This window comes from Triticum aestivum, chromosome 4D (genome assembly GCF_018294505.1).
Source record: "Triticum aestivum cultivar Chinese Spring chromosome 4D, IWGSC CS RefSeq v2.1, whole genome shotgun sequence".
Taxonomy (NCBI): Eukaryota; Viridiplantae; Streptophyta; class Magnoliopsida; order Poales; family Poaceae; genus Triticum; species Triticum aestivum.
The window spans coordinates 513,896,471-513,923,952 of NC_057805.1; the positions used below are offsets into that span (position 1 = coordinate 513,896,471).

The 27,482-nt window shown below is 43.2% G+C and overlaps 3 protein-coding genes across 3 annotated transcripts; all 3 read right to left on the minus strand.

Moving 5' to 3' along the window:
• Positions 1-9,465: 9,465 nt before the first annotated feature.
• Positions 9,466-10,872, minus strand: LOC123099221 (ervatamin-B). The gene is made up of 2 exons (XM_044521395.1): positions 10,351-10,872; positions 9,466-10,227 (listed from the first exon to the last, which is right to left on the minus strand). Exons 1-2 carry the CDS (start codon positions 10,847-10,849, stop codon positions 9,635-9,637), a joined length of 1,092 nt encoding a protein of 363 aa, XP_044377330.1. The 5' UTR covers positions 10,850-10,872; the 3' UTR covers positions 9,466-9,634.
• Positions 10,873-20,676: 9,804 nt separating this feature from the next.
• Positions 20,677-22,144, minus strand: LOC123097224 (glycolipid transfer protein 2-like). The gene is made up of 4 exons (XM_044518935.1): positions 21,952-22,144; positions 21,226-21,281; positions 20,938-21,086; positions 20,677-20,852 (listed from the first exon to the last, which is right to left on the minus strand). The coding sequence occupies exons 1-4, from the start codon at positions 22,142-22,144 to the stop codon at positions 20,711-20,713; spliced, it is 540 nt and encodes a 179-aa protein (XP_044374870.1). The 3' UTR covers positions 20,677-20,710.
• Positions 22,145-26,400: 4,256 nt separating this feature from the next.
• On the minus strand, positions 26,401-27,262 carry LOC123097225 (glycolipid transfer protein 3). The gene is made up of 4 exons (XM_044518936.1): positions 27,092-27,262; positions 26,902-26,957; positions 26,663-26,793; positions 26,401-26,542 (listed from the first exon to the last, which is right to left on the minus strand). Exons 1-4 carry the CDS (start codon positions 27,258-27,260, stop codon positions 26,401-26,403), a joined length of 498 nt encoding a protein of 165 aa, XP_044374871.1. The 5' UTR covers positions 27,261-27,262.
• Positions 27,263-27,482: the final 220 nt, after the last annotated feature.

The window sequence follows — 27,482 nt, forward strand, 5'->3', positions numbered from 1 at the left end:
TGCATATGATCACCATTGTTGACGTTCATATTATTTCATGCAGCTCTATTTTCTGACAATAATGTGCCGGAGGTTGTGGCAGATGAGTTGACGCCGGAAATAATTGGTGCAGCTGTTTCATTTGTCGAGTTAGCTGCTAGCACCGAGAAGAATAAGGGCAAAAAAATTACTACAGTGAAGGGCGTGGCATATCTCTGACTTCCGAAAGGATTTGACCGGTACAAGCTCATAGATGGCTGTCGGACGATGTAAGTACTACTTGCATGTCCTGTTTTTAATATGCTCAATAATCTATGTCTCAACTTTCAACATGTAATACACTGATATTCTATGCAGGTTATTGATGCTTATATGGGACATTTGGAGCTGCGCGTTGGTCATGATCGTTACCTCTGTCCAGCGTGGAGGTCCAAATTCCTTGTAGATCGTGCTATCGCACGAGACGATCCATTGCCATCGAGCTGCAACATGGATAGTGCTCTGTCCAAAGCTGGAGCAGTTAATAGAGTCACGAAAGAGTATACTGTGCGTGATAAGGTACGTAATGTTTGTAATTCATCACTACAGGATATTTCATCAAGTATTTCTTTTGATCCATAATGGTTTTTTGCACTGTAGACGTATATCGCGTTGAATATCGACAATACCCACTGGATGACCGTGGTAATGCACATGATCAAGCAAGAATTCCAAGGTCTCGATTCGCTCTATCCTCTAGACCTGACTGAGAGGACTGTTAAAGCACTGGTAATGTAACCAACATTTGTACCATTGCTCTTACATATTGTTTATGATTGTTCTTTAACACTATCCTCTTTATAGCGAATGGCTATAGCACACGACATGCGTCAGGCAAATCTTATTACACCTGGGAAATATCCGGACGTTAGTAAGTGGCCTATCAATGAGTATGACATGCCCCAGCAAGAGGATGGGTGAGTTAATAGTACATCATGCATATTCAAACAACAACACACATATCGTGTTGCCCACCGCTAATGTTTGCATATATACCAGGAACTCTTGTGGCCTTTTTGTCATAGAATGTCTAGAACATTGGGACGGGGACCGAATGACCCGCGATTTTACACAGGTATGCTGTTATTTACGTTTGTAGACTAGCTAGTATGTTCGTGTTGCAACTTCGGTTCATGTAACCTTTATGTCAATTTTTGTAGGTCAGCGTTGATGCGAGGAGAAGATGTTTCGTCGCCGAGTTGATTATGTCACCTTCAAACTCGATGGAGTGTGTGACGAAAAAAATTCGCGAAATCGCAAAGAAAAGGCGTGCCTGAAGAATTTATGCGCCATGCAAGATTCAAGTTTTAGTGGTTTGGATTTAGTCCGGATGAAGGTTTTGACGGCATGATTATCTTAGGGTTCCTATCATTTTTATGTAATAAACAGGGCATCTCGAATATTGTGACACATACATGTGTATGTGTCTGTCAGACAATTCGCTCGTACAAGACAATTCTGTCGTACCAATAAATTGTTTACTTCACTTATCAATTGTTCTTGCTTAATATTTTTCTCGTTCTCCAAATTTTTATAATGTTAATTTCACATTAATAGTATTTGCATTCTATTTTTCTCTTGAAGTGATCTCCTAAGTTTCATATTAAAAAATTTACATTCTATACTTTTTTTAAAACTCTATCAAGCTTAGCCTTGTGCCAGAGCTATCTGCATGTCATCGTCAGGCACAATCTCCTGGTAATTCCCCCTCGTCACATGATTATGAAAGCAGTCATGTTAGCTAAGTAAATATATCGAGCCAAAATGTAATATTACACAGATGAAAATTAGTCATGTCAGCTCGTTGGCTCTATGGCGTGTTATGTGGCTTAATGTTTTTCTATTTTGTTTGACAAACCCTTCGTTTTTTTTATTGTATATATAAATAACTTATTTCTGTACTCACCATGATGCCAGGCACGGCCCATCTAACCACGTGAGGGGCCCGACAGGCGGCCTATCGTGTCGGCAGGGCTACAGCAGCCCATTTTGCCAGGTTCACAACGATCTTCCCCTTTTCTCGGCTCCCTTTCCAAATCCCGCCCTCTCTCTGCATTTTCCCCTCCAAATCTCGATGGTGAAAGCATGACAGCGACCAGGGCGTCGGGCGGCGGCGGCGACAAGAGCGGTGGCGACCGCAATTTTGGTTGAACCCTGGGTCCTGGAAGCAGGTGGGGCGGATTAAGTGGCACAGGAGGCAGCGGCGGCGGATCGAGTGGAACAGGGGATGGCGGTTTCCTGGGCGGCGGTGGGCCAGGAGAACTGACGGCTAGGGTTTCATCGGTGCTACACTTTGGTGGCAAAAAGGTAAGTTCTTTACCGTTGTTCTTTACATCCCAGCATTATCGACGACAATTCATGACCTCTGGCCCTCACAAACTCCATCTATGTGGTCATCAGGAAACTCCTTGTGGCCGTGCCTAGCTAGGTCCATCGCAGCAGATCGTCGTGGGTGGCTGCTGTACAGTCGCAGGGGTTTTTTTTTTGAACGAGATTTTTCGGAAACTGGCCTGTTTTTGGAAATGCCCGATAACATGAAATATCGTCCGAAGAAATCAAATTTTTTGAATTAAATTAGTGAACAAGGTCAAAGAGAAAATGTATGCACACGTGTTTAGAACTTGCTTAGTGGCCTGGTGGTAGGAAGCGCATGCTAATGACAGGGAGTCGTGGGATCAGTCGTTGTTTCACCAGAATTACATTTTTTTTAATTCTATGTGGCGGTTTTTTTTTCTTGCAACATGGCACATTAGAACAAAGTATACACCAACTGTTCTGCTAAATAGTGTTGTGTCCTTTTCGCATTGCACAACTTGCACTAAATGTGAGTTTATGCTACTATAATATACCTGTTTGTTCATACCTAACATCGATCAGCTGCTGTGCTAGTCATTTGTGCGAGAGAATCTTTCCATGGATAATGAGTTTCAGAGATTAATTTGAGTGTGAGACACCAAGTCATATTTGAACTTCTGTCCATCGGAGAAGAAACGCATGCATGGCGGCCGGCAAGCGAGCATGTGTTACGACCGAATCATTGCTAGCTAGCTACTACGAGTACGTACTTATCTTCGGTTATCAAGTGTACATCACTGATCCAATTAACGAACCTAATGAATAAAATTATATATGACGTACCATATTAATCGGTTAAAATGATAAAACACTCATGCTAACCAAACAAGACAGTATGTATGCCACCTAATCTTTTTGGCACCATTGCAATTTTAGCAATGGTTGCTGCCAGTTGCATGTGGTTTCAGTATTATAAAGCTATTCTTCTAAACATAACTAGTACTGAACTGTCCTTTGTTCGTGTATTAAAAGGATGATGTTTTTTAATGTTTACTTGACCATTCAAACAGTATGACCTTTTCCATTATATTCTTCTACACTACTCCCTCCGTTCCTAAATATAAGTCTTCGTAGAGATTTCACTATGGACTAGATACGGATGTATCTAGATGCATTTTAGAGTATAGATTTACTCATTTTGTTCCGTATGTGGTCCATAGTGGAATCTCTTCAAAGACTTATATTTAGGAACGGAGGGAGTAGTACAGAACTAGCCTTGGCACGTCAAAAAAATCCTTCCTAACACAGTTTTGACAGCGTGTTTGGCAACTTTAGGGAAAGCACATAGGGGTTAAATCATTAAGGAATCTAATAAATTACATATACAACCGTATCAATCTGTTAAAATGTTGAATCTTTTTTGCACCATTGAAATTTTTAGCAACGGTTGCTGGTCGTGCTAATCTAATCACAGGCCGTTGCCTCTTCTTTCTTCGTGCTCTGCGTGTCCTGGCAAAAACTCCGTACTTCGCCTGCACGAGCACTGGATGTGCCACGGTGAACCTCGCCATAGCTGTCGCATCGCTCTCATGGGCGGTGTGCGCTGGCAGCAACCATTGTTAAACTTGCAATTACGCTGGGAAGAAATATGGAGTAATGTAATTGTTCACTCTTATGAACAAACTGAATATAAACTAGTTCTAAATAATCTCCATCTCAATCATGATCATTGAAGAAACATAATTGCGGTACGCGAGCATGTATTATTGCTAGCTAGCTAGTTCTTATCCTCGGTTATGAACTGTACATCATTGAGCCAATTAATGAACCTAATAAATCAAATTATATATACAACATACCATATCAATCCGTTAAATTGATAAAATACTCATGCTGGCTTGCTTGCTTGATAGCTTTGCCGCACATACCGGACCTAATGCTTATATAGGCGGGCGCCTAGCTAGGTCCATCGTAGCACTAGATATTCAGTTCTTCAGTCACATAGAACCCGACCAAACCGTATCGATTGCATAACTTATATGCTTACATATACCAGCATACCTAACCAACATCAAACCTAAAATATTGTTAACTTATATGCTGAAACATATAACAGCATACCTAACTAAAGATAACCAGCAGCTTCCTCCTCCTTCAACAACTGTGCCCATCTTCACTTTTTGAGAAGTTTGGGGCGGCGTGAGCGGTGCACCACACACGTAGAAGTCTTCTTCTTGACCGCCATGCTCTTCGACAGCTGCACCACCTGATCATGAGCCACGTCCTCTTCTTCCACCTTCACTATGTCAGGGAGGAGGGGAAGGAGCAAGACGACGACCGGCGCTATCATCTGCACGGCGTCCTCCTCGCCCTCTTCATCGTCATCAGGGATGACCAGTACCTCGTCCACGTCGTCTTCCACGACGTCAGAGCCCAACGGCTGGACAGGCGCCGGCACGTGGCGGACCTGGTACTCCGGGCTGACGGGCGTTGGGAGAGCGAGCTCGACGTCGACGCGATGCGCCCTCGACGCGACGCGTGCTGGATCTGGCCGTTGTGGCATGGTGGTGGAGCGGTACATCCACCACCTTGTGTGCTGAACAGGGGAGTCGCTCAGGGTGTCCTCTCGCATTGCCCAGACGAGGAGGAGAGCCGGTGGGACGCCGCGGCCATCGGGGAAGGCGTGCTTCTTCTCGCCGTCGGTGAGGACTTTGACGAGGCCACGCGCGTGGTTAACCAACATCTCTGTGCTGGGAAACCAGCCGCACACCTCCATCAAGTGCGCACGCCACGCCTCGTCATCGCCGGCGAGCTCGATCATCGCTTGCTGCAAGCCGAGGCTTCTCTCCATAGAGGCGGTTGCAGCGGTCGCCGGCGAGCATTTCTCGATCTACTGTAGGTGGGGATAAGTGGGGAGTTCGAACCGGCGCCCGTGGGAGGTGGGTGAGTGCGTGGTGGGGAGGAGAGTGGTACAGTTACTTATTTAATGGCATTTAGGACGTGGGGAGGGGAAATGTACAATATTCTTTCTACCTCCCGCCCCGGTCATAACACAGTAAATAATTTTTTGTTTTTTGTTTTGAGGGAAACATCTTACTTTATTTAAACAAAGTCTGGGATCTCGTCTGCTAATACACTAAGGATACAATCAGGGGGCGAAAGCCTCCAAACCAAAGAAACACAATCGCCTACAGCTACCTTAGCCAAAGTATGAGCTGCCCGATTAACACAGTAAATAATTGAAGCAAGTGTTCTACTCTTCTTCCTTCTCCACTTTTCTGCACATGATAAAAGACAAGATAAGTTAATGAATGATAAAAAAATTAATAATCCAAAATGCATACGAACACTTACTACTGATTTAGTTTGCATTTCTCTCTACGTCTAGTGTGTCCTAGCAATTTGCAAGCTCCGCACCGGGTTTTCAACTCATCAAAAGAGAGTGGTCTACCATTTTTCGAGACTGGGCGGCTCTCATCTACCTTTGTTGCACCTTTGCTTGACACTTTCATAGGATCTTTAATCGCAATCATGTTGCCTTCACCATCGTCCACATATTCAACTGCACACATACTGATGTCATTTGTTTGCTTGATCAAATTTTCCTGTAGTAGATCATACTCATGACTCTTAGCTATCACAGCCTTCAAACTCTCTTGTAACTGATCCCACAAAGCAGGGTGTTTGCATGCCGCATGCATAGCTTCTGACGCTAACACACTGACCTGGCTATATTTCATTCTTTCCCCGGCCCAGTCCAACCAAATCCCAACAGATCGCTTGTGCGCCTCGCTGGCAGTCCCAACCTTGCTTCTTTCATGAACCGAACAAGAACTAAACACTTTGGTATTTCAGATATGTTCAAGTGCTTCAGTACATGGAATATGTGCTTGCAAGGTAGACCCTTTCGAGTCATTCTTCTGCAGCTGCACCTTATAGTTTCTGCGGAATTTACTGGTGTATACTCCACCCAAAAACGGCGCTTCCGGTTATTCTTCCAGGCCACGATGTACTGCTGTGATCCGTCTCCCGGCTTAATTTGTACAATCTCCATGCCGCCAATTTTTCTAAGATCATCTTGCAACATATAGAAGTTTGCTGGAGTGAAGACGTGAGAAGCAGCTATCTCAAGTTCCCTCGAGCTAGTAACTGGCACCGGTAAACTCTGTGAGGCCGTGTAGTCATCTCGCGCCTCGTTTTCACGAATACGCACAACGGCGTTCTCATAGTGCAAACTCATATCCGCCAGGGTCATTTCACCGTCTAGGTGAAGGTGAAGGCATGAGTTCAGGCTTTCACTCCGCTGGTTTCTTTTCATGCCAAGCCAAAACCCCTCTGTTAGATAAGCCGTGGCCCACAGTCTCCTCTTTTTATACATCCGTCTCAACCATGTTATAGTTTTTTCCGACTGCCATCTTTTGGAAAATGCGTGCCATCTCTCCTCAAATGTGGCCGTCGACGTGCTGTAGTACAGAAGAGTTCGGAACTCCTTCAAGGACTTGTGACTGAGGTGAATCTTCATATTTTTTTCTATATGCCACGTACATATACGGTGCCACACGTCTGGCAAGACTTCGCGAATTGCCTTGATCATCACAGCGTCGGCGTCCGTGATAACACTCTTAGGCATCTTTTGACACATGGACCTCAAAAAAGTCTGCAGCAGCCACATGTATGTCTCTTCGGTCTCGTCCGAAACTATGGCACAACCAAAAACAGTGGTCTTCCGGTGATTGTTAAGACCAACAAAAGGTATGAATGGCAATACCATAGCGGTTCATCTTGTACGTGCTGTCAAATACAAGCACGTCGCCGAAGTCCTCATAGTCATGACGAGACTGGGAGTCGCACCAGAACATCCTATTCAAATGTCCTTCCTTATCTAGCTTGTACTCGAAAAAGAAGCTAGGATCCCTCTGTTTCCTACTGGCCATGATGCCTATGGCTGTGGCAGCATCACCTTTTGAAAGCAGCTTCCTCTTCTCCCTAGCGCAAAGGTTGTATATTTCACACCTGGTAAAACCAACACCGCCGTACCATACATGTTTGTTGATGAAGGAATCCATCATGTCGTGAATTCTAATCCCTGCAGCTCCCATGGACATTATCTCATGCTTCTGGTACTCTTTGATTTTTCTGTGGGACCAAAGAAAAGGTACCTCGTCCGGTCCTACCAACATATGGCTATGCTTGTCTTCAAAACTTTCAACATACCAAACCCCACGCTTTTGGTCAAGCTTGACGGTCAGGTGCGCTTCGCAAAAGCAGCGTGTCTCGGCTCTGAGCCTACGGCTGTGTCCTTCCTCGGTTAGCAACTTGCCGTCACGTTTCCCTTGTCTGGAACAAACAAACCGCCTATAACGCATATGATGTGACTCGGTTTTGCTATACCTGACCTTATTCTTTCTAATGCTGAAACCATTATCTCTAGCATAGCTGTTGTAGAAATCATACGTAGCATCGTGAGACGTAAAGGTCATTTCCATTATCTGCATGAACATATCCCTCTTATCATCTGCACTGGCAATATCTTGGACATTCTTTGCCCCATCATCTTGTGTCACCTACACAATCAAACCACAGCCATGAAAACAGTTTTCTATCGTTTAACATTACTTCCATAGAACATTGATTACACACATACCTCACTCATGATGACCGACGACTGGGATTCCCCAGAATCAGGTGCATCTAATTATTCGTCGTTAAGGCCTGTCTCCGCGTCGGATTCACCGTAATAGTCGTACGCATTATGACATTCGGAAATGAGCTGAAAATACAACACAAATACATAATTACTTATCATATAATATTCCAGAAAAATTCAATTTGCATGCCAACAAAAAATTTCACTTCCGTGCCTGACTAATGTAATCTTCATTCGAGAGCTCTGAGTTGTTTTCCTGATCATCATCAAGCTCATCGATCTATAAATTTTCAACACAAAAAATTAATGTTGTCGGATGCCACCAAAAAATTACAACATGACAATGCCACTCACATTAAGATCGTCCCATTCGTTCCCATTCTTTGACCGATCTCCACGATCTGAATTTTCATCATCTGACCAATCTTCTATCCAGTCTTTCATCAGTTCTCCAAACTCCATGTCTACCATGATATCAGTTAACTCCTTGCCCGCCATTTCCTACAACCAATAATATGTATCATCACATGTGCAAACATTATCAATGATGAAATATACAACACATAGCACACGATCACGGATGTTATGTAAACAACCCCAACCGAGGCTGTTCAGATCTGCCAAACTTAGTAAGGAAGATGGCCACGACACCCTTCGTGATCACATTCAATCGCGAGGAACTGCACGATCTCAAAACCTAGCTAGATCTGTGATTACCTCTGCCGCCGGATACCTAGGTTAGCCGCCACATCAAATAACGATACTGGTGGTGCGCACAGCCGACGGCAACCGACGCTACGTGAACCCAGATCACGAGGAGCGGCACTACTGGAACAAGATCCACGATCGCATGCACCGCCGTGTAGCTAGGTTACCCGCCCCGCTAGGTTAACCACTACCACTGGCGGCGGCAATTCGTTCGATGTTGCCGCGAGCGAGACTAGAGGGCGGACGCGGGATGCGGTACCTGTGCGCGCCCGTTGGAGATTCACGACGTTTCCGCGCCCGCTGTCCGACGAGATCGCCGGCGACGAGATAGCCGCCGCTGGAGATCTACTACGTGACTTATGGAGCTGCGTCAATGCTCACGAGATTGATGGAGCTGCGTCAATGATTGGATTCGGCAGGTCTTACGTGGACGTGGGGTCGTGTGATGTTTTTTTCGGACCAGGATACTGTACGTATACGGTCTGGGTTATACAGGGCTGGGATCTGGGCTACGGCGGGCGAGGAAAAAAACAAACACGCTGGGACAAAAATACCCCTCCGAAATTAGGTTAGGGGGGAGCACCGGAGCAGGGCTCCATGGAGAAGAGAAGGCTAGACATGATCGTCGATCCTGTCCTGAGATCTTTAAACATTGTTGTTAAAGTATGTACCTAACATGCGGGTCATATATAATAGTAGGCAAAATGCTAAAATGGAGTACACAGGTTTTTAGATGGGATATTTCGATACAACATCCGCTAAATCGGTAAATACGTGTCACAAATGCACAATTAACGTGTAAAAAGGTGTAATTCACTCGAAAATTTATTACTCTCGGGGCATGCTATTACACGCATGGTCTACTGATTGATCAAATTAAAGGGAGGTATAGTAAAAAAATAATTTTGCATTATCACAACGAAACGGAAGCAATTCCTTAGATATCACACATAGTGCTGCCTGTGGTCAAGCCGTGGGGTAGAAGGGCGAGGTGGCAAGGCCACATGTGCCCGTGGACGAGGGCACGTCCTTTGCGAGGTAGACATATCCTTGTTCACCCCAGTCGTTGCTCCACGAGTTCTTGGCAATCCAGTACTTGTCTCCCTCGGCGGGACCCTCGCAGTAGCCGACGATGGTGACGGCGTGGTTCACATTGGCGGAGCAGGGGCCACGGTAGATGCCGCCGGAGTAGAACTGGAACTCAAAACCGCTGGCGTCAATGTACGCCGTCACGGGCTGCATGGCTACAGCGATCGCCAGCTGAGCTTCGTTGTTGGGTGGCACGGCCTTGAAGCCCTTGACGGACGCTTGGTGGTCGAACAGCAGCTTGTCCACGTCGCACTTTCCCTGGAATCCGGCGTAGGGGTACTTCTCCTCCGACGTGATGCCACCACGGGCGGCCACGAGGGCCATAGCCGAGTCTGAGTGGCCGCCGCCGCAGCCGCTGCTCCCGGTGTCGCAGTCCACGAGTTCCTGCTCGGACAGCGACACCAGCTCCCCTGTCCTAATCTTGTTCATGCCTTCGATGGCCGCCACCGCCGCGAATGCCCAGCACGATCCTGCCATATTGCAATTTCATCCATCCGCACGACGACACGAGTAATTCATTGAGCAAACATGACCATGCATGCATATAGTATACTATAACTAAATCTGCAAGAAGGTATAGCTTGACAACTTACCACAAGTGCCTTGATTCTTGACGCCGGTGACAGCGCCACTGGAGCGCCAGTCAACGCAGCAGGGCTTGAAGGAGTGGTAGGGGAGGTAGGTGGGTGACGTGGCATTCAAGCTGGTGGTGTTGAGCCCGGTGAACTGCTGGATGACCTCCCTGGGGCTGAGGTCGCCGAACCTGTTCATACGGACCCCGCCCCTGCTGTTGGTCTGCGACCCACCTGGCTGGAACCCGCGACCGATGACGGTGCCAGGATTCTGTTGGTCGAATTGGCCGATGGCGTTGGTGTTGTTCTTGAACACTTGGAACCGCATCTCCTCCTCCTGCTCGCACGAGTAGTGCTTTGAGTACTTGACCACCCACTTGGAGAACCTCTCCCTCACCTCGGACTCCGGCAGCTCAAACGGCGGGGGCGGCGGCGGTGGGTAATTTGCCGCAGTAAGCAATGCCTGCAGGAAAGTGGTGAGGCACAAGAGTAGGACAAGGTAAGGCGTGGAGGAAGCCATCTTGATTAGCTCAGGTTGTATCCTTGTCTGGAATACATGCACCGGGCCTTATGCTTATATAGGCGGGCGCCTAGCTAGGTCCATCGCAGCAGATCGTCGTGGGTGGCTGCTGTACAGTCGCAGGGGTTTTTTTTTTGAACGAGATTTTTCGGAAACTGGCCTGTTTTTGGAAATGCCCGATAACATGAAATATCGTCCGAAAAAATCAAATTTTTTGAATTAAATTAGTGAACAAGGTCAAAGAGAAAATGTATGCACACGTGTTTAGAACTTGCTTAGTGGCCTGGTGGTAGGAAGCGCATGCTAATGACAGGGAGTCGTGGGATCAGTCGTTGTTTCACCAGAATTACATTTTTTTAATTCTATGTGGCGGGTTTTTTTTTCTCGCAACATGGCACATTAGAACAAAGTATACACCAACTGTTCTGCTAAATAGTGTTGTGTCCTTTTCGCATTGCACAACTTGCACTAAATGTGAGTTTATGCTACTATAATATACCTGTTTGTTCATACCTAACATCGATCAGCTGCTGTGCTAGTCATTTGTGCGAGAGAATCTTTCCATGGATAATGAGTTTCAGAGATTAATTTGAGTGTGAGACACCAAGTCATATTTGAACTTCGGTCCATCGGAGAAGAAACATGCATGGCGGCCGGCAAGCGAGCATGTGTTACGACCGAATCATTGCTAGCTAGCTACTACGAGTACGTACTTATCTTCGGTTATCAAGTGTACATCACTGATCCAATTAACGAACCTAATGAATAAAATTATATATGACGTACCATATTAATCGGTTAAAATGATAAAACACTCATGCTAACCAAACAAGACAGTATGTATGCCACCTAATCTTTTTGGCACCATTGCAATTTTAGCAATGGTTGCTGCCAGTTGCATGTGGTTTCAGTATTATAAAGCTATTCTTCTAAACATAACTAGTACTGAACTGTCCTTTGTTCGTGTATTAAAAGGATGATGTTTTTTAATGTTTACTTGACCATTCAAACAGTATGACCTTTTCCATTATATTCTTCTACACAACTACTCCCTTCGTTCCTAAATATAAGTCTTCGTAGAGATTTCACTATGGACTAGATACGGATGTATCTAGATGCATTTTAGAGTATAGATTTACTCATTTTGTTCCGTATGTGGTCCATAGTGGAATCTCTTCAAAGACTTATATTTAGGAACGGAGGGAGTAGTACAGAACTAGCCTTGGCACGTCAAAAAAATCCTTCCTAACACAGTTTTGACAGCGTGTTTGGCAACTTTAGGGAAAGCACATAGGGGTTAAATCATTAAGGAATCTAATAAATTACATATACAACCGTATCAATCTGTTAAAATGTTGAATCTTTTTTGCACCATTGAAATTTTTAGCAACGGTTGCTGGTCGTGCTAATCTAACCACAGGCCGTTGCCTCTTCTTTCTTCGTGCTCTGCGTGTCCTGGCAAAAACTCCGTACTTCGCCTACACGAGCACTGGATGTGCCACGGTGAACCTCGCCATAGCTGTCGCATCGCTCTCATGGGCGGTGTGCGCTGGCAGCAACCATTGTTAAACTTGCAATTACGCTGGGAAGAAATATGGAGTAATGTAATTGTTCACTCTTATGGACAAACTGAATATAAACTAGTTCTAAATAATCTCCATCTCAATCATGATCACTGAAGAAACATAATTGCGGTACGCGAGCATGTATTATTGCTAGCTAGCTAGTTCTTATCCTCGGTTATGAACTGTACATCATTGAGCCAAATGAACCTAATAAATCAAATTATATATACAACATACCATATCAATCCGTTAAATTGATAAAATACTCATGCTGGCTTGCTTGCTTGATAGCTTTGCCGCACATACCGGACCTAATGCTTATATAGGCGGGCGCCTAGCTAGGTCCATCGTAGCATCTCGTCGTTGGTGGCTGCTGTACAGTCGCAGGTTTTTTTCGAACGAGATTTTCGTAAACCGGCCGGTTTTCGGAAATTTCAGAGAAAATGAAATATCGTCCAAAAATATCAAATTATTTTTAATTTAAATAAGTGTCGCTGTTTCACCAGAATTACATTTTCTTGTCCTAGTTCAAAGGAAATATTAAAAAAAAATGAACGCCCTGGAGTGCTGCACTCGGCTGGAATCGAACCTACGCCCTTCTGCTTGAGAAGATATGTGCCATCAACCGTACTAGGAAGCAATTCATGCATATGCAGAGTTAAGTTAGATATATTTTGACGCTAAATTTTTTCTAATTCAATTTTTTTAAGAAAAAATCTGAGGAAATAAAACCGAAAATTCTCAGATTTTCCGAAACCGGTCTTTCCGCCCGAGCCGAGAAAAATCGGTAACAGAAAAAAAAACTTGTCTGTCATGGGTGTATGTCTGATCCGAACAAAGACTTCAATAATAGAACCAACTGAAGGCGAACTTCAGCAAATGATAGTTCACCGTAATGTCAAGCAGTCAGAATGATTTATTGGATTTTCTTTTCTACCGAACATGGCACATTAGAACAAAGTATAGACCAACTGTTCTGCTAGTGGTCTATTATTATTTCTTAAATTCTTTTTTTCGCAACATGGCACACTAGAACAAAGTATACACCAACTGTTCTGCTAGCGGTCTATTATTATTTCTTGAATAGTGTTGTGTCCTTTTTGCATTGCACAACTTGCACTAAAGATGAGTAAAAGTTACTACAATACACATGTTTGTCCATGCCTAACATCGATCAAACTGTTGTGCTAGTCATTTGTGCGAAAGAATCTTTCCATGGATAATGCGTTTCAGAAATTAATTTGAGTCTGAGACACCAAGTCATATTTGAACTTCTGTCCATCAGAGAAAAAACATGCTCTCGGCGGCCGGTAAGCGAGCATGTGGTATGACCGAATCATGGCTAGTTTGCTAGTATGAGTACGGCGTCCTCTGAGAGTGTGCTGGACCGGTGTGTGCCCCAGACCCGGCAATGTGGCTTGGTTGGGGCCTCTGGTTTTAGATGTTATGCTATGGTGCAAGGTATGTTTGGTATTCGGCTTGGACTTTCGGCACCACTTCATCAAGTGGATATGAATAGCGACAGATGTTGTCAAAATGGTGGCTTCAGACGTATTGAAGTATTACTTACGGTGGCTGCATGCTTCACCCAATCATTTTTGCACCATGCTTCACCCAATCTGTTAAATTGATAAAATACTCATCCAAACCAAACATGACAGTATGTATACCACCTAATCATTTTTGCACCATTGCAATTTTTAGCGCACAAGGGTGGCTACCAGTTGCCTGACGTTTCGGTATTATAAAGTTGTTCTTCTAAACATAACTACTCGCTCCGTCCCAGAATATAAGAGCGTTTTTTACACTAGAGTACGGAACTGTCTTTTGTTCGAGTATTAGAAGGATGATGTTTTTGAATGTTTACTTGACCATTCAAACAGTATGACCTTTTCCATTATATTCTTCTACACAACTAGTACAGAACTAGCCTTAGCACGTCAAGAAAAATCATTCCTACACAATTTTGACATCGTGTTTGGCCGCTTTAGGGAAAGCGCTTAGGGGTTAAATCATTAAGGAATCTATAAATTACATATACAGCCGTATCAATCTGTTAAAATGATAAGGTCGTGTCTATCAAACAAACCAGCGTATATACAACTGTATCTTTTTTTTTGTGGGGGTATATACAACCGTATCAATCTGCTAAAATGATGGAGTGTGAGACACCAAGTTGTAGTGAAACTTCTGCCCATCAGATAAGAAACATGATTGCGGTACGCGAGCATGCATCATTGCTAGTTAGTTAATCACTAGTAGAGAACAGGGCACTAGTCCCGGTTTCAGAGGGCCTTTAGTCTCCGTTCTGCCACCGGGACAAAACGATCTGGAATAATGTCCACCACTTTTAGTCCCGATCGTGTTACAAACCGGGACTAAAGGGGCTCCATGTCGCCGTTGTGGGGCGCCCAGGCAGGAGGACCTTTAGTCCCGGTTGGTAACACCGACCGGGACTAAAAGGCAGCCGCGCGTCAGTAGCTGCCAGGCCCTGGGGTTTTTGTTTTTTTTAAGGAGGGGTTTAGGGGTTTCATATTGTGTTAGCTAGCTAGTACATTGTAACGCCCAGATAATTAAGCTACAGTGAACCTTTGCGAATGATGCCACGTCACCTCGGTTACTGTTGATAAACTCGCGTTGATTCGAAACCGATTCAAATTCAAATTCAAAATCAAGTCAAACGATAAAGGTTTTCAAATATTAAAACTAAAATGTTCTAGAGGTGCCAAATAATGCATAGGTAATTATGGTGAAGAACCCACATTTTTATGAAATGTGTAAATACTCTAAAATGAATACAACAATGGAAAAAACAATTATTTAAATGCTTTTAAATAATAAATAAATATACTATTTTTTTAGTCACCAAAATTTTTGTAGCAGTGTCCTATGTTTTTAAGCTAATTTAGGAGCAAGGGTTATATTTTTGTAAAACTAATTTGCTAGCTAAAATAAAGAAAACAGAAAAGTTTAAAAGAAAACAAAAGCAAAAAAATAAAATAAAGTAAACAGGCCAAAGCCCCTGCCCACCTGGGCTGCGGCCCACCCGAGCCGGCCCACTTCCTCGTTCCCCCCTTGTCGTCTTCTTCCCACGCGCCTTATTCCTTCGACCGCGCCCGAACAGGGGCGCGTCCCCGTCGAACCCCCTCGCCGTCCCTGCCGCTGGGATAAGACCGCCGGTGGGATAAAAAATGTATGCACACGTGTTAATAACCTGCTTATATAGTGACCTGGTTGTAAGTAGGAAGGGCATGCTCGAAGCAGGAAGTCGCGGGTGCATGTCTGATCCCGACAAAGACTTCAATAATAGAACGAACTGAAGACGAACTTCAGCAAATGAAAATTCACCGTAATGTCGAACAGTCAGAATAATTTATTGGGTTTTCCTTTTTACGCAACATGGCTCGTTAGAACAAGGTATAGACCAACTGTTCTAGCGGTGTGTCCTTTTCGCATTGCACAACTTGCACTAAATGTGAGTTTATGTTACTATAATATACATCGATCAGCTGCTGTGCGAGAGAATCTTTCCATGGATCAGAAACTAATTTGAGTGTGAGACACCAAGTCATATTTGAACTTCTGTCCATCGGAGAAGAACCATGCATGGCGGCCGGTAAGCGAGCATGTGTTACGACCGAATCATTGCTAGCTAGCTGCTACGAGTACATCACTGAGCAAATTAACTATCCTAATAAATAAGATTATATCTAGAAGTACGACGTACCATATCATTCCGTTAAATTGATAAAACACTCATGCAAACCAAACATGACAGTATGTACACCACCGAATCTTTTTTGCAATTTATAGCAATGGTTGCTGCCAGTTGCATGTCGTTTCAGTATTATAAAGCTATTCTTCTAAACATAACTAGTACATAACTGTCCTTTGTTTGAGTATTAAATGGATGATATTTTTGAATGTTTACTTGACCATTCAACCAGTATGACCCTTTCCATTATATTCTTCTACACAATTAGTACTGGTGCTCGCATTATTTTTGGATTAATTTTAGGATTTCCGGCGATGCGCTATCAGTGGGAGGAGATGTTTCCGTTGACGACGAGGCGTCTACAGTGAATTCGTAAATCTCAAGATGATATGCTGGCTCAGTCTCTCGAAGGTGCTCATAGGGGTAGGGTGTGCGTGTGTGCGTTCATAGGGGTGAGTATATGCGTGTATGTATGAGCGCTTGCGTCTGTACTGTGTTAAAAAAATACAGAACTAGCCTTGGCACGTCAAGAAAATCCTTCCTAACGCAGTTTTTGACAGCGTGTTTGGCAACTTTAGGGAAAGCACATAGGGGTTAAATCATTAAGGAATCTAATAAATTACATATACAACTGTATCAATCTGTTAAAATGATGAAGTCGTGTCTATCGAACATGCCAGCGTATATACCACCTAATCTTTTTTGCACCATTGCAATTTTAAGCAACGGTTGCTGGTCATGCTAATCTAACCACAGGCCGTTGCCTCTTCTTTCTTCGTGTGCTCTGCGTGTCCTGGCAAAAACTCCGTACTTCGCATGCATGAGCACTGGATGTGCCGTGGTAAACCTCGCCATACACTACAGGAAAAAACTTTTAAGCCGTGTGCCCAATACACTCAGCTTATGCCGATTTGCACTTGGTTTATATATTACTGTAGTGATAGCTGCCGCATGGCTTTCATGGGCGGTGTGCGCGGCTGCATTGCTAAAATTGCAATTACGCTGGGAAGAAACTATGGAGTAATCCCCTAAAAAAAACTATGGAGTAATGTAATTGTTCACTCTTGTGAGCAAACTGAATAATAAACTAGTTCTAAATAATCTCCATCTCAATCATAATCATTGAAAAAACATAATTGCGGTACGCGAGCATGTATCATTGCTAGCTAGCTAGTTCTTATCATCGGTTATGAACTGTATATCATTGAGCCAATTAAGAAACCTAATAAATCAAATTATATATACGACGTACCATATCAATCCGTTAAATTGATAAAATACTCATGCTAGCTTGCTTGCTTTATAGCTTTGCTGCACATACAGTTGTAGCTCTAGGTGAATTGATCTAGCGTTCTAAAGCCAATAATTGGTATCTAAAGCCTCTTCGATCTACAATCTACGATGGGGGACAACGATCAGGACTCGGTCAACTCCAAGTCCGACAACGGCAGTTCCAAGCCGAACAAGTCCGGCAACATCGGTTCCAAGGCGAACAAGTCCTGCAACGTCGGTTCCAACATGAACAAAAATGGCGACAAGGTGAACAAGGACGGAAAGTCAGCGACCAGTGGTGGAGGAAGGGGCAGCGCCACCGTACTGTTGCACTGCTACGTCCCCATCCAGTACCTGACGCTCACCGACGCAACCTACGACGTGTGGGTGGTGAAGATGAAGATTATCTCCGGACCGTTCGAGTGTGGGAAGCAATCACAGAACTTATGCTTATATAGGCGGGCACCTAGGTCGATTGCATCATCCCGTCGTGGGTGGCTGTTGTACTGTTGCAGGGTTCTTTTTCTGAACAAGATTTTCGAAAACTGACTGGTTTTCAGAAATTCTGATTTTTTTAACGAAAATATCATACCTATTATAAAGATTCACCAGAAGTACAAAGCACCCCAAACATAATAAAAATTACATCCAGGTCCACGGACAACCGAACGACCATTGCCGCCGCCAGAACGAGTCGTCGACGTGTCGCTTTCGTCGCTCATATATCAGATCTGGCCTGATCTTGTCGATGACAGCCGGGAAGTCTTCGTGCACGTGTCCCTAAGGACCATAGTTCGGGAGCCATAGTAGTCGCCATTAAATCCTTGAATCGATCCGAAGAACCTAACACCAAATCTCGTTGTTGTGTATGCACGACAAGAAACCCTAACATCGCCACTCCCAGGAGCTGGCAAGAATCCACGTTGAAGCTTCGTCTAATCCGTCCCGACGAACCATCGGAGCCCGGAAGATTGAATCGAAGAAGAAGCTCCGCCATCCGTCCGAGCTCCGCCATCGCAAGAACGAAAACCCTACCTATGTAAGCCGAGGCACCAGCCCTCCCGGGCGCCACCGGCCGCCGGAACGGCAGGCGGAGGGGAGGTGAATCCACGGGCTCACCCGGGAAGATCGAAGGGAGGAAGGCTTTCCCTAGACGCCTTGCGAGAGGTGAAAGAAAAAGTTGCACTCGAAAATTCCGACTTAGTGGCCTGGTGGTAGGAAATGCATGCTAGAAGCAGGGAACCGCGGGATCGATCGCTGTTTCACGAGAATTACAATATTTTTTTAATCCTAGGTGGCGGGTTTTCTTTTTCTCGCAACATGGCACATTAGAACAAAGTATAGACCAACTGTTCTGCTAGTGGTCTGTTATTATTTCTTAAATTTGTGTTGTGTCCTTTTCGCATTGCACAACTTGCACTAAATGTGAATTTATGTTACTATAATATACCTGTTTTTTCCTACCTAACATCAATCAAGCTGTGTGCTAGTCATTTGTCCGAGAGAATCTTTCCATTGATAATGCGTTTAAGAAAATTAATTTGAGTGTGAGACACCAAGTCATATTTGAACTTCTGTCCATTGGAGAAGAAACATGCTTGGCGGCCGGTAAGCGAGCAAGTGGTATGACTGAATCACCAAAGTTTTATGGCTTCATCCTTCACTACTAGGAAAAGGGCTATAGATGAAATGGACACTAATGGCGCACCAGACATGCGGTGCGCCACTATTATATACTAATGGCGCACCATGTGTTGGTGCGTCATTAGTGTCCAAATACTAATGGCGCACCACATCCACAGTGCGCCACTAGTAATTGTTTTCAAAAAAAATCAAATTTTTTTTATTTTTTTTCAAAACTAGTAATGGCGCACCGTGGGAGTGGTGCGCCATTACTAGTTCAACTAGTAATGGCGCACCACTCCCACGGTGCGCCATTACTAACTTGGCCCAAAAAATTTCCCGCATGCACCCCCCCATGGACCGCCTTTTCAGTTTTAAAAAAAATAAAAGAAAATTATAAAAATGTCAAAAAATAAAAGAAAATAAGTTTCCCACGTGATATGTGGTCTAGTTGTTGGGAAAATTTACAAAATGAATTTTGACTTTATTTGCAAAATCTCTCTGGAATTTGTAAAATGGGCATAACTTTTGCATACGAACTCGGATTAAAAAGTTTTCTATATGAAAAATCATCTACACAAAAAGTTACATCCAAATTTAACTGGGGGAACCCCGTTAAACATTTTCAAAATCCTCAAAAACCTAACAGAAAAAGAGTTACGGGGCTTTTAAGATCTGGAGGCAAAAAATTCAAAAAAATTCAAACTTACTAGCGGCGCACCGTTTGCTAGGTGCGCCACTAGTAATAGAAAAAAATTTAGTTTCGATTTTTTTCGGGAATTGTTTTTCAAAATATGATACGTAATATGAACGGAAGTTTGAAATATTTTTTCAAAATTTCATCACACTCATGAATATGAACAAAGTCCTAAACATCAACAAGGTTTAATAGGATTGATATGCTAGATATATCAACAAATGCCTGTGAAGTGAGCTGGTGCTGGGGTTGGATAGAACTCCGAAGTTAAGTGTGCTTGGGCTGGAGTAGTGTGAGGATGGGTTTTAAAAAATATATATTACTAATGGCGCACTTTTATGTGGTGCGCCATTACTAAGTCAGATAGTAATGGCGCATCAGTGGTGCGCCATTAGTAAAAAATACTAGTGGTGTGGTACTAGTGGCGCACCAGTAGTGCGCCACTAGTAGGCCTTTTCCTAGTAGTGCTTGTGTTTCAGGTGGATTTTAGCCTTTCCAGCCGTTGCTTTACCTGTATATTAACAATCATGAACTGCATCAGGAAACACATATCTTCAGTGCAATGCAGTGACTGTTTCATTAAAAATGTGTGCGTGTGCATAATGGGGAACACCGACCAAAATGGCATTTATCTCCTCTAGCAGAGGTTGTACAATGGAAACCAAGACCATGACATCTTCACCAAAATACCCAGGATCCTGGCAGCTCCCCATCAGCAACTGAATGAAGATGTCTCTTTCCGGAATAAGACGCAATGCTACCTGACAGTTTGCAATTATGCTCGCGACATTAGTTCAGTGGACACAACTCAAACCAGCTAATGGCTGCAATAACAGCTTGATATTACTAATGTATTGCCATTTATCAAAAATAAATGAACTAGATTTATCAGGTGAACAATCTCCAGAAAATTGCTAGCTTGTATGGTCGTGTAAAACTAAAAGACGTGATGATGAACAGCAGTATGTCAGCTGATCAAAGTAAAGTGGTCATACCTTGTAAGCAGCTGATGAGATCCATCCATGGAACGGCTTGAGGGTGCTCTTGTATGCTTCTTCCACCATCTCTTGCAGGCTTGACTCTGAGTTCTTCACTAATCCCTCCAGCAAATGTATCGAGAAATTCAGCGACCTAAACCCAACGCATTTTGGCGACACATGAAAACTAAGGTTTTGAAACAGAATTAACACATATGGTATAAAACAGCATATGTTACCTGGTCAACCAGATAATTGCCCTGGCGCAACTATTGGTCTTCTTTGAGGTCCCTTCCACCACTTCCTTCGTCACCATCACCGTCAAGCTCGCATATTTCAAAGAGTCTGTTGCATGGAGATACTTGTAATCTCTGCAAAGGGAAACTCGCTTATTATGTAACTGTAATCACTTCACTGCAATTGGCACAATCAAGTCGGTATGCCCAGTCGCTTAGTTATGTGAACAAATGCAATGCAGAATGCAAGGCAACATGGGAGTAATGATTACGTAGAAAAAGAGCAATCACCTGAACATTTTGCTCAATGTCTTGACTGAGGACTAGTAGCGTCGGCCTAATCACATCTTTGACGACAAAAAAACAGAGCATTTGTTAGCTAAACCTTGATCTACTGATATATTCATAGTGAAAGAAGTGCAAACGGTAAACTAACTGCAACTTGTGTCAACTTTGCAAGAGGGAGCCAGAGACCGCAGCTCATCTTCTCTTCCAATGCAGGTTCTCTGCCCGCATTTGGAATGCGGTCAGGGTTTGGGTGGATGCCATGAACTAGACGTTGCGGCCTGGAATGGGATCCCCACGGTCAAAGAGTGGTGTACGCGGTGGTCCTTAGGCGTGGACACATAAGGAAGGCGATTTCATCACTCATCATGCTTGTTACTTGGGAAGTGTGGAAAGAGAGAAACGCGAGGGTGTTTCAGCATGTATGTAGGTTGCCAAACGTGTTGGTTGAGACTATTAAAGCAGAGGCGACGCTCTGGATTGTCGCAGGGGCGAAGCATTTGGGTTTTTTGATGTCGCGATAGTAGGCTTGTGTTTTCTTTCCATTTGTGTGAGGTGTAATGGCCCTCTGCAAACTTTGTTATTCCCCTTCTTTTTAATGAGATGAGGCAAAGCTTTTGTCTCTGTTTCAAAAAAATGGTAAACCAAGGTTTAAAACAGAGTAGCTCTAAACAAATCAAAGTGCAGTTCTCATAAGTTTCAGTTTCAGTTCCATATATGCAAGTAACTAACCAAGGACATGGAGAAAATGCTTGGAGACGCAGAGGAGATCCATGGTGGATGACCTAATTTTGTACCACTCCTGCTCCTGATCATCACCATCTCCAGAGCTGACGAAGTAGAGCTCCTCCTGTCCTCCATGCATGTCCATCCTCAGCTCAGACTTTCCCTTGTGCATCTTCATCCTTTCTATCTCTGCTTCCATCTCTGCTAGCTACTACTACCTTAGCTTGACATCTGGCTCCATTAGTCCCCTAGTTATATACACACACATTCAGCCTCATCTTCTGCCATTTCTTGGAGCAAATGATAGGGGTCAACTTCTTGATGCTATTCTGTGATGTAATACTAGTTGTGTGTTGGAGCTATCCTCTATGCATGTTTAGTCAGACAGAAGCAGCAAGTGGTGATTGTATTGTTAGGAGTAAAGTAAGAGGTGGTGGCTCTGTTGCCTAGCTTGTAAGTGGATGATTTGATTCAGTTGATGCAGCTGGACCTGTACTTGTTGTGGTGTTGTTAAGCCATTATTAGCAATTAATCTGCATAAGACTCTTCTAGCTTGCACAGATACAATGTTGTTAAAAAGACAGTCAAGTACTAAGTTGGCCTTCTGTAAATAGCAAGTTGCCTTCTTTTTAATTGGAGATCATCCCTCGGGAGTGACATATAAGATTCCCTCGCAAAGTAGACCATCAAGAATGGCATATTTTATCAGAGAGAACTGCTTTAGGTAAGGGGTGTATGCATATATGAACATCATGTCATCATCTAGTTGGAGCAGAAAAATCATCATGTCATCATCCATCAACCCAGCTATCAATGTAATCGTACTTGAAAGTTATAATAAAGGGTAGTATGGGTTTGAGTGTTTCTTTACCTTTATTCTTTTGCATAGATCACAGCAATGATGATAAAAAATTCATATGCTAATCCCAGGATTTTTTTTTGGAACTATGATGATTTTTATAGCAAATTCGGAAACTATACACCCTAATGCATAAAAATCAAAAGTATCACCCCGTCAGCCTACCGTTGGCCGAAGAGGGACTTTTCGGCCTACTGTTGGCCGAAGAGGGACTTTTCGGCCAACCATTGGCCAAAGAGGACTTTTCGGCCAACCGTTGGCCAAAAAGTCCCTCTTCGGCCAACAATAGGCCGAAAAGTGGTCTTCGGCCAACACCTACTCTCCTGTATTAGAAAATTCATATCAATTAGGATTTTTAATATTTTAATTTGATTCTTTTTGCATTAGGTTAGAAATTTTATGAAGTTTCTGTAGATATCAAGTTTGACTAGATTTGAAACTTTGAATTTGAATTTTCATGAATTTGCTCAAATCACTAGATTGCCTATAATTTGAGCTAGGAGTATTTTTTTAGATGATTCTTTTAATTTGAGCTATTTCTTTTAATTTTAATTGCTTTGAATTGTTTTCTTTAGTTTTTTGACATATTCTTTTAGTTTCTGTTAAGTTAACAGTAGATATTTTATTTGTAGTATTTTTTTATTTTTTTTCTTTTATCCTCCATTTTCTTTCCCGCCGTTCTTTCCCGCTATTTTCTTTCCCGCCATTCGTTGCCGCCATTTTCTCCCGCCATTCTTTGCCGCCATTTGCTCCTGCCATTTTCTTTCCCGTCATTTTATTTGCCGCCATTCTCTCCTTCCATTTTCCCGCCATTTTCTTTCACGCCATTCTGTCCCGCCATTTTCTTAACATTTACTGCTTTTTGCCTCATTTGGTTGATGCTGATCAAAATAGGAATGAAGGGGCAGTAGCATCGTCGCTATCCAAAAAAATACGGTGAGGGGGAGAGGAAGAAATCAAAAGGAAACGGAAAAACTAACGCCCACACGTGTGGACGTTTGTAGATCGCCCACACGCCTCCATCACCACTCATTTTGCCACGTATGAATAAATGACATCAGCAGAAATCTTTTTGATTTTCGGCTTAAAAATATTTTATCTCCTAAATAAAAAAGCGAACTAAAAATCCGTTTTCACCATTAAATCCGTCTCGACGAGATCTTCAAAACTAGACCCCATGTTGATATGTTTTGACGAATTTTTTTTTTTGCCCAGAAGTTGCCATGATGTTTACACTATAGTTGCCATAGTTCTTAAACTAAAGTTGCCATGTGACAATTTTAGTTTGTAGATCATGGCAATTTTAGTTTTTTAATGATGGCAATTCCAGTACTTTGATCATGAAAATATTTTTTTTATTGAACCATGGCAATTTTAAGTGCATGTATCATGGCAATTTTAGTTTATGGTGCATGGCAAGTCTAATTTCTTAATTCTACGTTTTATAATATGTTAAAATTTAATTTTAAATATAAAATAAAATAGTTGAAACATATCATGGCAACTTCAGTGTAAATATCATGGCAATTCATGTGCAATAGACATCGCAACTTTTAACCAAAAAAAATTCGCCGAAATATATCGATATGAGATCTAGTTTTGAAGATCTCGTCGCGAGGGATTTAAAGGTGAAAACGGATCTTCAATCGCATTTTTCATTTAAGAGATAAAACATTTTAAAAACTGAAAATCCGAAAAGATTCTCGCATGCATGCATGCGATGACATGGCAATGTATTTGCATTAAAGACGTGTGGTGCGTCTTCTTTCCTGCCACACATGTGGCAGTTATCAACGTCCAAAGGAAAAGCAAGAGATGCATTGTGCTTCAGTTATTTTAAGTCCTCTGACACAATACATCCACCCGGCTATTAAACTACAGGTACAACAACAAATACAACGCAGACATCTGTAGATGACATTGATCTCCTCTAGCAGAGGCTGTACAATGGAGACCAAGATCATGACATCTTCCCCAAAATCCCCGGTATCCTGGCAGTTCCCCATCAGCAACTCAATGAAGATGTCTCTCTCTGGAATGAGTCGCAATGCTACCTGACAGTTTGCAAGTATGCCCAACACGTTAGTTCAGTTGACAAAACTCAAACTCGAGTCCCTCCGATCCACATTGTCGCTGATTGGTACAAAGTTGTACTAAATTACTGACAATTAATATGGATCCAATGGAGTATTAACATTTATCGAAAAAGTGAACTACATTCATCGCGTGAACAATCTCCGAAAGATTGCTAGCTTATACAGTCACGTAAAATACTCCCTCCGTCCCATAATATAAGAGACCGTTTTTTACACTAATATAGTGTCAAAAATGCTCTTATCAGGGCCGGGCCCACAGTGGTGCCAAAAGTGCGGCCCGCACAGGGCCCAAAATTCTGAGGGGCCCCAAATTTTTATACAGACCTAGTATTAGAAAGAAAAAAACTAAGCGCTATTGGGCCTTGTGACGCTGGAGTTGGGCTGGAGAGGCGACGAGGCCATCGATCGAGCGCATGCCTCGTCCTATCGCTACAGGGATCGGGATTCCCTAAAAAAAGAAGCTACAGGATCGGGATCGGCAACCGGCAACTCTCGAATCGATCGTGCCTACAGGAACCGAAGAAACGTCGCCTCCTGGAGGAAAAAGCCCATAGTAAAAGCCCACTAGCGGCCAGTCGACAACGTAATCTTCGATCTGGTCTCCTGGACTCCGTTCTTTCGTCCGTAATTAGCGTATTATCTAACTCTGCCACCGCCGCGGCCGCCGCCGCCGCCGTGTGCCCTTGCCGCACGTCTAACTCTGATCTCCCTACTGCCTACTCTGCTTCTCACAATGTAGCAGATAGCAAGGTACTTCACTGCTTCAGCCAACAAACTAGCAGGTTAGCACATCACACTATATTAATTTCTCTTGATTCTCATCTCATATATGCGTCCTGGGAATTATCCTGATGCAAATTATCCTGTATGAGCTTCTATTTGTGATGTAAAAATTCCTATGTCAACCATATGAGTTTAGAATTCAGAAATTAAAATTCCTCTGCCAAACAACACAAAAGTTAATTTGTTTTTTAAGCTGACTTGCTTCTGAAACTGAGATTCCTCAACTATGAGGAGTGAGAACGCTGCCAAACACCATTTAGATTAATTCATTTTCTTATTGAATTGTCAATGCACTGAAAATGTTAATGAAGCTGGTGTGCAAGTTCTCAACCTTGTTCTCGATAATTATCTTTTGTACTGGATTTTTTTATCCATACTTGGTTTGGCCCCCTATACCCAAATCCTGGCTCCACCCCGCCTCGTCCCTCGTCATTACTCATTAGATCAATCGGATCATCGGAATTTGGATAGGTATGACTTCTTTTTATATGTCCAATTGTTATGTAAGACATTATATTATGTAGATTATACATTATATATATACACATTATAATAGCTCGTTAGTTCATTTTTTGTGAGATAGGGCCCCATTTTTTAGTTTCGCACAGGGCCCTGAATTTTGCCGGCCCGGCCCTGGCTCTTATATTATGCGACAGAGGGAGTATGTAGCAGCCGTGATGATGGACAGCAGTATGTCAGCTGATCAAAGTAAAGTGGTCATACCCTGTAAGCAGCTGATGAGATCCATCCATGGAATGGCTTCAGGGTGCTCTCGTATGTTTCTTCCACCATCTCTTGCAGGCTTGACTCTGGGTTCTTCACTAATCTCTCCAGCAAACATATCGAGAAATTCACCGACCTAAACCGAACGTATTTTGCGACACATGAGAACAAAGGTTTTGGAACAAAATTGACACATATGGTATACAGGTACCATATGTTGTTAGATGATAAGACAGTCCATGTACAGTTAAGTTACCTAGCCAGCCAGATAATTGCCCTTGTACAACTGTTGGTCTTCTTTGAGGTCCCTTCCTCCATTTCTTCCATCACGATCTCCATCAAGCCCGCGTATTTCGAGGTGTCTCTTGCATGGAGATCCTGTAATCTCTGCATAAGGAAAGATAGATAACTGTGAACAAATTAAAACGCGGAGCCGGTATGCTCAGTCAGTCGCTTAGTTATGTGAACAAATGCAACGCAGAATCACAATATTACCTGAACATTTTGCTGAATGTCTTGCCTGAGGACTAGAAGCGTTGGCCCAATCGCATCTTTGACGGCGAAAAACAAAGCATACAGTGAAAAAAGAGGAGATAGTAAACTATGGTTTAAAACAGAGTAGCTCTGAAGAAATCGAAGTTTAATCCATACTGTTTTCAGTTTCAGTTTTGTTCAAGTAACTAACCAAGGACACGTAGAAGCTGGTTGGAGACACAGAGGAGATCCATGGTGGATGACCTCCTAATTTTTCCCTGCTGCTCCTGATCTTCACCATCTCCTGAGCTGGGCAAGGAGAGGTCCTCGATAGCCATCCTCAGCTCAGACTTGCCCCTCTCCATCTTCTCCCTTTCCATCTCTCCTAGTCCTAGCTACTACGTACTACCTTAGCTTGACATCTGGCTCGATTAGTCCCCTAGTTATATACGCACAGATTCAGCCTCATCTGCTGCCATTTCTTGGGACAAATGATGGGGGTCAACTTCTTGATGCTATTTTTGTAATGTAATAATTGTTATGTCTTGGAGCTATCCTATCCTCTATGGGAAGTCAGAGCAGCAAATGGTGTATTATTAGGA

Bases quoted from the DNA above. Each gene is read 5' to 3' on its own strand.
- LOC123097225 (XM_044518936.1), bottom strand. From the start codon at position 27,260: ATGGAAAGGGAGAAGATGGAGAGGGGCAAGTCTGAGCTGAGGATGGCT. The intron at 26,958-27,091 runs GTTAGTTACTTG...TCGCCGTCAAAG, and splicing joins CCAGCTTCTACGTGTCCTTG to ATGCGATTGGGCCAACGCTT. The intron at 26,543-26,662 runs GTAACTTAACTG...CGTTCGGTTTAG, and splicing joins GCAATTATCTGGCTGGCTAG to GTCGGTGAATTTCTCGATAT.
- LOC123097224 (XM_044518935.1), bottom strand. From the start codon at position 22,144: ATGGAAGCAGAGATAGAAAGGATGAAGATGCACAAGGGAAAGTCTGAG. The intron at 21,282-21,951 runs GTTAGTTACTTG...TTGTCGTCAAAG, and splicing joins GCATTTTCTCCATGTCCTTG to ATGTGATTAGGCCGACGCTA. The intron at 21,087-21,225 runs GTGATTGCTCTT...TTACATAATAAG, and splicing joins ACATTGAGCAAAATGTTCAG to CGAGTTTCCCTTTGCAGAGA.
- LOC123099221 (XM_044521395.1), bottom strand. From the start codon at position 10,849: ATGGCTTCCTCCACGCCTTACCTTGTCCTACTCTTGTGCCTCACCACT. The intron at 10,228-10,350 runs GTAAGTTGTCAA...GCAATATGGCAG, and splicing joins CAAGAATCAAGGCACTTGTG to GATCGTGCTGGGCATTCGCG.